Source organism: Muscardinus avellanarius, assembly GCF_963383645.1.
Source record: "Muscardinus avellanarius genome assembly, chromosome: 11".
Lineage (NCBI taxonomy): Eukaryota > Metazoa > Chordata > Mammalia > Rodentia > Gliridae > Muscardinus > Muscardinus avellanarius.
The window spans coordinates 63,203,066-63,216,832 of NC_137797.1; the positions used below are offsets into that span (position 1 = coordinate 63,203,066).

At 47.7% G+C, this 13,767-nt stretch overlaps 1 protein-coding gene across 3 annotated transcripts in view; it reads right to left on the minus strand.

Moving 5' to 3' along the window:
• PIP4K2C (phosphatidylinositol-5-phosphate 4-kinase type 2 gamma) overlaps nt 1-3,160 on the minus strand; it is a gene marked incomplete at both ends in the record, with an annotated part of 17,632 nt that extends 14,472 nt beyond the window's left edge. For all 3 annotated transcript variants that reach the window (XM_080705094.1, XM_080705095.1, XM_080705093.1), the window contains one exon: nt 2,987-3,160. In XM_080705094.1, coding sequence (XP_080561220.1) covers nt 2,987-3,160 — 174 coding nt within the window. The remainder of the gene's footprint in view (nt 1-2,986) is intronic.
• Between the last annotated feature and the right edge of the window lie 10,607 nt (nt 3,161-13,767).

The following is a 13,767-nucleotide window of genomic DNA, read 5'->3' on the forward strand; positions in this document are numbered from 1 at the left end:
TTAGTTGTGGAGGACCTCAGTAAATAGCTGAGGCTGGCCATGAACCTGTGATCCCGTCTCAGCCTCCCAAATACTAGGATTACAAGTGTGCAGCACCACACCCTGGCCCAGCTTAAGTTTTTTTTTTTTTTCCTTCATTTTTTGCAGTACTGGGAATAAAACCCAGGGGCATTCTACCTCCGAGCTACACCTCAGCCTTATTTTTTATTCTTTATTTTGAAATAGAGTCTCACTGAGTTGCAAAGGGCCTAAGTGGCTAAAGCCGTCCTCGAACCCAGGGGCATTCTACCTCTGAGATACACCCCAGCCCTATTTTTTATTCTTTTTTTTTTTTAAATGGGTCTCGATGCATTGTAAAGGGCCTAAGTAGCTGAGGGAGGCTGTCCTTGAACCAGGATCCTCTGGTCTCAGGCATCCCAAATGCTGGGATTGATTACAAGGGTGCACCACCACGACCGGCCCAAGCTTAAGGATTTTTTTTTTTTTTTTTTTTTTTTTTGGTGGTACTGGGGTTCCTGGAAGCCCTTCTACCTCCGGGCTACACTCCCCAGACCTATTTTTACATTTTCATTTTTGGAAACAGGGTCTCCTAAGCCAGCGCGCACAGCTGGCTTCGAACCTGCGCGATCCTCCTGTCTCCGCCTCCCAAGCGCGGGGATTACAAGCGTGCGCCACCACGCCCGGCTCCAAGCTTAAGGATTTTTAAAGACCACAGAGAATTCACAGGACTGGAGGGAGTCAACAGCAGGAAGAGCAATGAAATATCCATATCCTTTAAGAGGATTCTCCTTACAAACAGGACAATCCTTCCAGACCAGCCTGACCCAGTTCTCTGCAATAGGTTCCCACCTGTCTGGGTGTAAGGTAAAGGAAGAGCAGCTGATCTCAGAGGGAATGTAGGCCCTCAGAGGATGTGAGCTCATTAGGTGTCTGTTCTCTAAAGTTAATCCAATACATAGTCCAAAAGACGAAAGCATCACCCGCTCTCCTCAGTCCTCAGAATCTGCAACCTGCTAATTCAGGATAAAAAAGGAGCTCTTATACTTAGGAATCTGAGGAGATGTGCTTCCACTTTGGTGTTGCTACAGCACCTTTTACCTGCCTCTAATAGTGCATGTACTAGCCAGGCGTGATGGCACAGCAGCCTTGTAATCCTAATACTGGGAGGCTGAGACAGGAGGATCACAGGTTTGAGGACAGCCTCAGCAATTTAGTGAGGCTCTCAGCAACCTAGTGAGATCCTGTTTCCAATTAAAACAAACAAACAAACAAAACATAGGTCTAGGGGTATATAGCTCAGAGATAGAATGCCTCTGGGTTCAATTCCCAGTACTCCCCACACACAAAAATAATAGTGCATGTACCACATGACTCTAATCACCCGTTTATGTAAGTCCCCCTCCCCCACTGTGAGCTCTTCTAGGGCAAGGGCCTAGTCATTTGCATCTCTCAGGCACCCAGCATGCACAATGTTTGGGACACAGTGGTCCTGAGATGTTTATTAGCTGAATAAATTAACACCTTGTCTATCTTTACTTGGTCAAAAAAAGGTTCTGAATTGCAGTCTAACCTAAATCTCACAAGCTGCAATGCTTGCAATGCCTCCCATTCTCAGCAGAAAAGGAGGACAGAACATATTCCTCTAGGAAAAAAAACAAAAAAAAGCCACTTGAGATTCCCAGCCTAAAATTCAGCTATAGTTCTTCCTGCCCCCTCCTTGCCACCTGCTAAACAGGCTGAATCATCGCTAAGGCATATGTTCAAGGAATTTCTCCACTCCAGACACTTGAAGTAGATATGTGTTGGCTGGAGGATGGGGCGTTGGAGCTAAAGTATATATACCTAAAGAAGCTGAGGCAGGTCTCATATGCAATCCCCCCATCCTTACCACAGGAAAACCTTCAGTCAAGCTTCCCACAGAGATGGATGAGTCACCTGGAAGGTACTTATGGACAGGCTGCCTTCCTCCATCAGTGCTGCCCATGCCTTTGACTCCATACTTACTAATAAGACACCACTCAGCGAGCTGCAAACCAACAAGGAGCCAGCCACCTGACCCCAAATGACATCCTAAGCTACAAATTAAGATTGCGACAAAAACTGCATTCTTCCTCATCCCCTTCCACCTCCACAGCCCTGTCATGATTATAACAATTCAAGAATGTTGATTACTGAGATATTCCTAGTCACACTCAGATCACTGCATCTTCCCCAGGATCTGTGGGGGGCAACAGCTGTGCCACTTTCACCAGAGGCAGCCTCAGGAAAGGAGATATACTGGCCTCCTCCTGCCTCTGGCCACAAGGCAGTTTCCAGATTCTAAAGTTCACCAACACAGTGTCCCAAGAACCAGAGTTCCTGGGCCTTCTCTTTGAATAAAAACGACCCTCGCTTACACCAAATACCAGCACTCCAGCCAGCAGTGGGGATGCAGTTAAGACCGGAGTGAGTGTAACCCCTGGGCTCAGGGTGGGATAGCTTCTCTGAAATGCTGTGCCTCTGGATCAGGAAGAAAGGGACAAGCAGGATTAGGGTGTCCAAGAAGCCTGGAGCTTTCCCCAGACAAAGCCAAGGCTCCAAAGTCAAGGTCTGGGACTAGAAAGCAAGGCGGAAAGTTAAGCGAACGACCCCCTTCATCCAGCTACCACGACACGTACCCTCTCCCTCAACACACACTCTCTCACTCAAGGAGACAATATCACCGCCAACCCTAAAGAAACACTCCTGTGGCTCTCCTGCTGGAGCCGGATCCCGGCCAGTCTCCATAGCCTGGGGCTGAGGCTAGACCTGGCAGTAAGGACTCAAGGAAGGGGCTGGTTTTCAGGTGGGGACGACGGAACTCTAGTGGAGAACTAAAAGAAGATACAAAAGTCTACCAGAAGACACTCAGGGGAGACAGTCGGGATGAGGGAGCAAGGAAGCGGGAGCCCCAAGCGCGGGAGCTGAGGCTTCGGACCCGGCAGCTAGGGGTAGGGCTGGTTCTCACCGAGTGCGCTACGCCCCACAGGAACACGCCCACCAGCGGGTCGGCCGCCCGGAACACCTTCACCTTCTGCTGCACGAAATGCTTCTTCTTAGTTTTGGAGGCGAAACCGAAGCCCGGGCCGGGGCCCCCTGCCGCCGCCGGTGCGGTGGCTGGCGGGACAGAGGAGGACGCCATAGTCTCCCGCGGATCCCACAGAGTGGAAGCGGGAGCCGGTCGCGATCCGGGCGCCCGACCCCGGAAGCGGCGCTCACCTGCGCCGCCGTCACGTGACCGGAGGCCGGGCCGCGGCGCGCCGACGGGGCGTGGCTAGAGGCCCCGCCCCGTCTAGGCCACGCCCCCCGGGCCCGCTCCGCGCCGGCGCGGTGGGTGGGCTCGCCTGGCGCTGGGGAGCTGTGGAGGTGCGGCCCGGGCCGGCCTGATTTGATCCAATCCCAGGTCCGTGGCTTATTGGCTGCAAAGTCACCATCTTCCGGTTTTGCCCAGTTTGCAAAGAGCAACCTCCAGCCTGAAGCAAGCGCCAGAAAGTATTTATTTACCGAGTATTCGGTAAAGAAAGTGGAAATCCGAAATTCTTACCCTTGGTCACAAGCGTCTTTAAGTTCGTTGGTTAATTCATCTGTTCAGTAAGAATTTATTGATCACGAACTTGTACCCAGTTTTGTTCTTAGGGCTGATTCTTCCTCAGAGTGGAGCAGAGGATAAATAGTTCCACCCTAAAGGCTCTGGGAGTCCAGTGACGCTGGCTGGCCAAGGAGAGAGAAGTGCTTGCTGGAGCTGTATAAATAAGGCGATGCTGATGACAGAGGAAGCACCTGGTCAGAGAAGCCTCCGAAGAGGACGGAGACGATGCTGGGTGTGGGAAGGACAGGTGGAGTCAGAACCGGGGGTTAGAAGGCATTTCTAGGCAGAGAACAGTCCAAAGACCTGGTAACAAGAAAGGTTCTGGGAGATGTAAGCAGTAAGATAGGGCTGGAACTTGATAGCACTGAAGGAGGGTAGGCACCGGAGATCGCTCAAGGGGTTTCAGTCTACTAAGTGTGCTTTTAGGAGGACCACTCAGGCATGGTTCTGGAGGGTGACTGCTGGAGGGTTGTAAGAGTTCACTCACAGATGGCGGATTAAAGCAGTGGCTGTTGGATTGGGAGAAGGGGATGCAATTTTTTTAAGATAAGTTTTATTTTACATTACTGAATCACTTATTAGGTAGTTATTTCCCTACATTATTAAAATTATTCATAAACGTTTTTTGTGGGTCTGGGAATGGAACCCAGGGGCATTTACCTCCGAGCTACATCCCCTGCCCTATTTTTTCTTCTTTATTTTGAAACAGGGTCTCACTGAGTTGCAAAGGGCCTCACTAAGTAGCTGAGGCTGGCCGCTAACCGTGATCCTCCGGTCTCAGCCTCCCGAATGCTGGGATTACAAGCCTTCGCCACCACGCCTGGCCATTCATAAACGTTTGAAATGGCTACAAAAATTACACTATCATATGTATCTTTCATAGTTGAAATCCTGATAGTCATTCAGGTGTATTCTAGCCTTTGTTATCATAATCAGCACTGTAATGAATATCTTTATGTGAGAAAGCTTCCTTCTACTGTGTGTGTGTGTGGAGGGGGGGTCCTGGGGGTTGGTGCTTTTCTACCTCCGGGCCACACTCCCATACCTATTTTTTAATATTTTATGTGGAAACGGTATCACTAAGTTGCTGAGAGCCTCACTAAGTAGCTGAGGCTGGCTTCGAACCTGTGCAATCCTCCTGTCTTAGCCTCCCAAGCGCGGGGATTACAAGCATGAGCCACCACGCCCAACTGTTTCCTTCCACTTTTCTGAATACTTTAAAGGATGACATCCTGGCTCTATAATTTTTTTTTCTTTTCACTTAAATTTTTTTTTTTTTTTTTTTTTTTTGGTGGTGGTGGTGGTACTGGGTTTCTGGAAGCCCTTCTACCTCCAAGGTATACTCCCAGACCTATTTTATGCTTTTGTATTTTTGGAAACAGGATCTCTTAAGCCAGCGCGGCTTCGGACCTGTGTGATCCTCCTGTCTCTGCCTCCCGAGCGTGGCTTACACTTTTTAAAAATTTTAATGTAGGCCGGGCGTGGTGGCGCACGCTTGTAATCCCCGTGCTTGGGAGGCAGAGACAGGAGGATAGTGCGAGTTCGAAGCCAGCCGGGCGCCCTGGCTTAGGAGACCCTGTTTCCAAAACGAAAATGTAAAAAATTGGTCTGGGAGTGTAGCCCGGAGGTAGAAGGGCTTCCAGGAACCCCAGTACCACCAAAAAAAAAAAAAAAAAAAAAAAAATTTTAATGTGGATCATATTGAAAATGGCACACATTCAGACTGTGCTTGGTGCCCTCTCCCACACCCACTTCCCCTTCACCCCCTCCCAACAATGAGCATCCAGGTTAACCATGCTACAGATTCATACTTTTACACATATTCAAGTGTAGCTCCTCCACTCATTAATCTTAGCCTTTTTCATCTCCTACTTTTCCGAGGGCATGTAATTTAAAGATGTCGTTTGATGTTGATTTGGAAAATTCGTAGTGGATGTGGGGTTGAGGGAAAAGGGAAACAGAATGAGTCCCAGGCTTCTGGCTAAAATGAGATGTGGTGGTGACATGAAAAAGAGCAGCGTTGCTGGGCGTGGTGGCGCACGCTTGTAATCCCAGCATTCGGGAGGCTGAGACTGGAGGGTCGCGGTTCGCGGACAGCCTCAGCTACTTAGTGAGGCCCTCTGCAACTTAGCGAGACCCTGTTTCAAACATAAAGAATAAAAAAAAAAAATAGGCAGGGTGTGTAGCTCGGAGGTCAAATGACCCCAGGTTCCATTCCTAAACCCGCCATAAAAAGAAAAAAAGAAAAAGAAAAGGAGCAGTGTTGGGGACCTGTTTTTGGAGTATGTGTGAGACACCTGAGGGCAACTGGACACATGGGCCCTGGGCTCGGCAGTGTGCCTAGGCTAGGACTGCAACAGATAGAAGGATTGTGGACTCTGTGGGTTTGAGTGTAGATGACTCAGGGATAGAACCAAGGGCTGAACTGTGGGATAGAGCAGCATTAAGAATCCAGTGGAGGAAGACTCAGAACGAGTAGCCAGAGGCTGAGCCAAAAGACCAGGGTCACAGAAGCTCAGGGAGTAGTTTGGTACCGAGGTCCGGGGATCGAACTCCGTGTCGTTCTAGCTATGAGCCTCTGAGCTGCCCTCAGCCCTTCCTTTTTTGTTTAATTTTTGGTACTGGGGACAGAACCCCTAACCCTATTTTTTATTCTTTTAAAACAGGTTCTTACTAAGTTGTTGAGGGCTTCACTAAGTAGCTGGGGTTGGCCACAAACCCTAATTCTAGTCTCAGCCTCCCAAGTACTGGGATTTCAAGTGTGTGCCACCACATCCAGCTGCGGGTAGTTTCAAAAAAGAAAGAGTGGAGAACATGGAGAGGCGAATCGAGACGAGAATTGAGAAATGCCGGTTTTATTTGGTAATGGGTAACCTTTGGAAAAGCAGTTTGAGCAGAGTAAGAGCCAGATCAAGGTGGGGTGAGGAATGAATGGCAGGTGAGGAAGTGGGAATGGGAGGCTTGGGACTCTTTCTGGAAATTTAGGTGTAAGAAAACAAGCCGGGCGTGGTGGCGCAGGCTTGTGATCCCAGTATTTGGGAGGCTGAGATCGGAGGATCATGGTTCATGGACAGCCTCAGCTACTTAGTGAGGCCCTCCACAACTTAGTGAGACTGTTTCAAAACAAAGAATAAAAAATCGGCTGGGGGTGTAGCTCAGAGGTAGAATGCCTCTGCGTTCCATCCCAAGCACCAAACACACACACACACACACACACCAACAAAAACAAGTTGAGGAGTCTCTTGTGGAAAGCACACAGTAAAAGAGGGATTCAGTGGTTCAGGGAGACCTTACAGTGAGAGAAGATCACAGAGACAGATGTCAGTGAAGGTGCAAATTGCCCAAGCCTGCAACACTTTTAGATTTGTATCTGTTTGTTTTGTGTATGTGTGGTATTTGGTTTTTGTTGTTTGCTTGCAGTACTAGGGGTTGAACCCAGGGGCATACTGCCACTGAGCTTCAAAATTTATTAATTTTGAAACATAGACTCCCTAAATCGCAGAGGCTGGCTTCAAACTTGTGTTCCTACTGCACCTCGGCTTCCCAGGTAGGTAGGGTTACATACCTGTGCCACCATGCCTGGCCACTTTCGGTTATTTTGTATACTTGGAGTCTATGAAAGTAATTTCAAAAACTAAGTATCAAGATGCTGGAAATATAGTTCAAGCCGGGCATGGTGGCGCACTCTTGTAATCCCAGCATTTGGGAGGCTGAGACCGGAGGATCACGGTTCGCTGACAGCCTCAGCTACTTAGTGAGGCCCTCTGCAACTCAGTGAGATGCTGTTTCAAAATAAAAGAATAAAAAATAGGGCAGGGGGTGTAGCTCGGAGGTCAAATGCCCCTGGGTTCCACCCGCAAAAAACAAAACAAACAAACAAACAAAAAAAAAAAAACAAGCAATGTAGTTCAGTGGTAGAGTGCCTGCCTTGCATATGAGAAGCTCTGGGTTCCATCCCTACCCTGCCCCTGGGGTGAAGGAGAATTAAGTATCTAAAAGAGACTCACTGCCGGGCGTGGTGGCGCACGCTTGTAATCCCTGCGCTTGGGAGGCGGAGACAGGAGGATCGCGCAGGTTCAAAGCCAGCCGCGCACTGGCTTAGGAGATCCTGTTTCCAAAATGAAAATGTAAAAATAGGTCTGGGAGTGTAGCCCGGAGGTAGAAGGGCTTCCAGGAACCCCAGTACCACCAAAAATAAATAAATAAATAAAAGAGACTCACTTTAGTCCAGAGAAAGAAGGATCATTACTTATCAGAGGGAGAATGAAAGGATGTGTGCAGATACAGGTAAGTATAGGTGTGTGTGTGTGGGGGGGAGATTTCATGCTTGATCACTTTAATTTTCCCTTTGAAATTCATGACAAAGTTGTTGTCTAAGAGGAGAACCAGAGATCACTAGGAGTGAGGCTCTAGGCCAGTTGCGCTGGAAAGCAGGAGGGTGCTCAGCAGAGAGGCACAGGAGGAATACTGAGCGGTATTGAAAGACTGGGGTTTGCAGGATCTTCAGCTGGAGTTGCCCCAATCCCCCCCAACACACACACGCACACACCACAGTCCTGGGGACTGAACCCAGGGCCGCACACATATTTACTATTCAATTACATCACCAGCCCTTATATATATATATATATATATATATATATATATATATATGTATATGTATATATGTATATATGTATGTACTTTACATATTAAATATTTAATATATATTTTATACATTTATATATATTATGTATTATTATATACACACATATATTTATTTATTTAATTACTGAGGATTGAACCCAGGAGCATTCTATCTCTAAGCTATACCTCCAGCCCTATTTTATTTTTTTATTTGGAAACAAGGACTCACTAAGTTGCAGAGGGCCTCACTGAGTTGCTGAGGCTGGCCATGAACCTGCGATCTTCCTGTCTCAGCCTCCCAAGTACTAGGATTACAAGCCTGTGCCACCACACCCGGCTCATTTTATTTTTGCCATAGGGTCTCACTAAGTTGCCCAGGCTGGCCTCAAACCTGTGATCCTCCATCCTCGGCCTCCTGAGTAGCTGATATTACAAGTGTGTGCCACTGTGGCTTGCCCTAATCCTTTGATGGTAAAACTCCTCACCTCAAAAGCATTGATGGGCAAACAGAGAAGGGTGAAGTTGGAACTATGACTGTGGTAGATGATCGTAGAACCAAATTCAGCTGTGGGGGGTGGAGGGATCGTGATGCATGGGAGGGGGAAAGAATTAATGCTGGGACTGAGATAATGGTAGGGGTGAAATATGAAAAGAACAGGACACTCTTTTTTTCTTGAAATTGTCAAGCAGCTGAGTGTGGTAAGACTCTCAGCAACCTAGCAAGACCATTTCAGAACAAAAAATAAATTGGGCTGAAGGTGTAGCTCAGAGGTAGAATGCCCCTGGGTTCAATCCCCAGTAACCCCCTCACACACACACACACACGACAAAAAGACAAACAACCTAGATATCCACCAAGAGTAAAATAGTTGAACAAATTATAAGATAACCCTATGAGAAATTATATGTATTGAGGTACTGGGGATGGAACCCAGTGGCATTCTTCCTCCGAGCAATACCCCCAGCCCTATTTTTCTTATTTATTTTTAGACAGAGTCTAAGTTGCAGAGAGCCTAAGTAGCTGAGGCTGTCCACAAATTGCAATCCTCCTGACTCAGCCTTCCAAATGCTGGGATTACAAGCATCATCACCACACCTGTCTGAAAAATTGTATATATTTTAATGAAGTAAAATGATATATATATAAGCCAGGCATTCTGGCACACACTTGTAATCCCAGCATTTGGGAGGCTGAGACAGGAGGATCACGGTTCTCAGACAGCTTCAGCTACTACTTAGTGAGGCCCTTTGCAACTCAGTGAGACACTGTTTCAAAATAAAGAATAAAAATTAAGGCTGGGGGGTGTATCTCAGAAGTAGAATGCCCCTGGGTTCCATCTCCAGCACCGCAAACACACACACACACACACACACACACACACACACACACACACACACGAAAAGATCCCCAGGATATATTGTCAAGTGGAAAAAAATTTTATATGACTATGCAGAAAAACACTGGAGGAGCCGGGTGTAGTGGTGCACACCTCTAATCCCAGTTCTTAGGAGGCTGAGATAGGAAGATCACAGGTTTGAGGACAGCCTCAGCAAATAGTGAGACTCTCATCAACTTAGCAAGACCCTGTTTCAAAATTAATAAAAAAAAATAGGAGCTGGGTGTGATGGCACACACTTGTAATCCCAGCATTTGGGAGGCTAACGGGAGGAACATGGCCAATCTCAGCTCTTAATGAGGCCCTCCACAACTTAGTGAGGCCCTGTTTAAAAATAAAGAAAAAAAATAGGGGTGTAGCTTGGAGGTAGACTGTACCTGGGTTCAATCCCTATGCCTCAAAAAAAAAAAAAAAAAAAAAAAGGGTGCAGGTTGGAGCTAGAATCCCCCTGAGGAAAAGTCTGAAGGATGGAAACCACACAGTTAAACGCTGTTCATGCAAGGAAGGGAGAAAGATTAGGAAGGAATAAAGAAGATCTGCAACAACATAGTCATCATTGAATTTATTTTATTTTAAAGATATCTATGTACACCGAGTAGATACACACTGGGATTTGTGCAGTTTGGTTTGTCTTCCACGCTGGCATGCAACATTTTGGCAGATGTGAGTGGGCAGGCCAGGTGCCCCTTGTGGTGCCCTGGCTGTCATAGGGGATGTGGTGAATGTAGGAGCAGGAAGAGGCGGAGGAGAGTGTGAAGCTTGTGGTGAAGGGCGTGTGTGCTGTTCTTTATTTATGTAAGTTATGTTTCCTTTATGTCTTGCAGAAGAGAAGGCTGTCCCCTCTGTGTCATCTCTCGTCATCTGCCCTACACTTTCAGGTTTTCCTATGTGTTCTTTAAAGGAATCATCTCATGGCAAGGTTACATAACACCAGATTCTCCTGGCCAATACTCACATAAGTCCACGATGTGCTGCTATCTCCCTTCCATGGGTCTGCATGGCTCATCTACCCCAACCTGCTCCGCTTTTGTGAGTGGGTTTGGTGTAGCGGAGCCAGAATGGACCACCTTCCTCAGAGCAGAGGTTTTCAAACTACTCTAGAACTCTCAGGCTCTCTTAGGACTGTCCCAGGGCTCCTCCACTAATGAAGCATTTTCCACACACACAAAAAACTGCCCAGGTTTGCATTCCTTTTTTTTTTTTTTTTTTTTTTTTTTGCAATGCTGGGAATTGACCCCAGAGTTTTACACATGCTAGGCAAGTGCCTTACCACTGAGCTATATCTCCAGTCTTATTTTCTTTAAGTTAGGGTTCTATATAAGATTTATTATGAAAAGTACTTGAAATTTGCCACTTTGTATGTATTCCATGCCCTCTGATATCCTCTCCCTGTATTTCTCCTTAGCTGCTTAAAAGGGGCCCAACAAGTAAAGGGCACAGGGACTCTTTCCCTTGAAGGAGTCACAGGCCACTATAGCTTATATTCACCAGCTGGCTCTCACATCAAGCTTTCTTTCCCAGATTAGAAGGAGCCAGGTGATGGGTTTTCCTACTGCTAGAAACTCCTGGTCTGCCATCTTAGGTAAATCTGGACATCTGGACAGTAGACTTGACTTCTTGCTTTGGGCTGGCTAGTGACTTCACTCCTGAAGTTACCTGGAACCACCTTAGCACCACGTGGAAGGAAAGGACCATCTGGAACAAGAGCAGTGGTCCCAGCTGTGGGCAAAGGAGGTACAGAGGCTGAGGGTGGCTCAGGGGAAAGCCCTGGGGTCAAGCCCTTGAGCTGTGCCACCTGTGGAAAATCTGCTCTGCCCCTTTCTTTAAAGTGCACTTGATACCAGACAGGGACACAGAAGGAACTCTTTGGGGAAAGATGTATAATGGGGTAAAGCCAGGCTCCAGCTTGAAGGGAAGGCATCTGAGAGAGCTATTTTGCCAATGAACTGGAAGCCCCCAAACCAAAAGGCAGAGATGGGAAGAACACGCAGCCCAATATGGGAGAAAGGAATCCAGCTCATGGCTCCCACCTGAGGGCCCCGGACACAAAACACTTAGCAGTGTTCCAGCCCGTTCATCTTCCAGACCTGAGGACTTCATCATCCTGACGACACTTGCCTATAACTACCACCACAGAAAGATGAGCGGCCGTTGGACAGACTGTGGGCAAGGGGTCTGCCTCCATTTTCTTTCAAACTATTTAACCTACTCTGAGTTACGATTGTGAAACGAGGGGAAGAGCGTCCACCGGGGCGTGGACGAGAAAGGGAAATGGCCCGTGTTCTCAGTCTGAGAAAAATGGAGAGACAGGCAAGAGGGAGATTGTTGGGCAGAGGTAAACACTGCGAGTCCCCTGATCAGGTGAGGGGTGTATTAAGAAAATCATATATATAATTTAGTGGCCCTTCCCTTTCACCCTCCTCTGTGCTCTATGTGAAGGAAGAGGGAGGAAGAGTCTATTTCTCTGCCTTCCTAGGATGCTAAGACATTATTATGCTTAAGGCTTTGTATGTACATGTGTGTGTGCATGTGCACATGTATGTGTGTGTGTGTGAGAGAGAGTCAGAGTCGTAGCCCTCTGGCTCCCATTTCTCCTTTTATCATCTCTGTGTCCTCTGCTCAGTGACTAACACCACTCAGTGTGAGAGACAAGTATATGAGAGAAGAAACATTCCCCCTCCTCCCTATTGCCAAATAAGGAGGGTGGACTATGCTTAGGAATCGCTAATACATCATTAAATACTTAGAGAGTAGGACGAGAGAAGAGGGACAGAGCAGCAGCTTCTGATATATAGATACAGAGTACAAAGATACAGAGTAGGAGTAGACACCAACAGTACAGTCCAACGATGAGGGCTGGGGAGGGAGTTAGTATCAGAGACCACAGGTTTGCAGCATGCTGAGAGAAGAGGCCTCAGTCCCTCTTAGAAACTGGGGAAGAAAGAGAGAGGATGTGAGGGACCCGCCTGCAGCCCAGCCACTGTGGAGGGACGGGTGGCATTTGCACTTCGCTTTACAGTCCTGTACCTTGAGTACCAGTGAACAGACCACCCGTCCCTGCCGCTGCTCACCACCTCAGGCCCGCCCTAGGCGCTCCTTCCCCATTCCTGCTCGCCTGCTTCTCGTGCCTTTCCGCCTGTGTGCTGGGCCTGACATCCTCGGCAGCCCTAGAGAAGGCTCGGCTCAGATGCCGCCCGCTCAGGGAGTGGCCATCTTCTCTCATTTTCAGTTTTCCAAGGACCAAATTGGCAAGAAAATAGGATCCTAATGTCCAGTTCTGGGCCCTAAAACAACTGATGAGGAACCTGGTGATATGCAAGAGCCAGGAAGGCACTGTGCTTCTGGAGGAGAGGACCTGGGGACAGGGGTAGAAGAGGGGTGTGTGGAAACGGGAAGACAGCTGTTTCCTATTGAGCAAGGCGAAGGGAAGCTGATACTTTAGCCGGAGAGATTAAGAGATTTCATGGGATTTTTTTTGGTACTAGAGATTAAACCCAGGGTCATTCTACCTCTAAGCTACACCCTCAGCACTATTTTTTATTCTTTATTTTGAAATAGGGTCTCACTAAATTGTGGAGGGCCTAAGTAGCTGAGGCTGGCAGTGAACCTGAGATCCTACTGTCTCAGCATCCCAAGTACTGCCAAGCACTGGGACCACAAAGCATGTGTCACCACACCCGACTTCATTGGACTTTTTTTTTTTTCTGGAGATGGAACCCAGGGGCATTGTACCTCCAAGCTACACTCCCAGCCCTGATTTTTATTCTTTATTTTGAAACAGGGTCTCACTGAGTTGCAAAGGACTTAAGTAGCTGAGGTTGTCCACGAACTGCAATCTCCTGCCTCAACCTCCCAAATGCTGGGATTACAAGCGTGCGCCACCACACCCGGCTCCCCAGCCCTACTTTTTATTGTTTACTTTGAAACAGGGTCTCACTAAGTTGCGGAAGGCCTCACTAAGTAGCTGAGGCTGGCTGCTAACTTGTGATCCTCCTGTCTCAGCCTCCCAAGTACTGGGATTATAAGCATGCGCCACCACACCCAACTTCTTGGGACATTTCTAAAGCTCTTAGGTGGAATGTGCAGATAGGAGGACAGGTCACGATTGTGGGAATAATTCTTCTTCACTGGAGATGT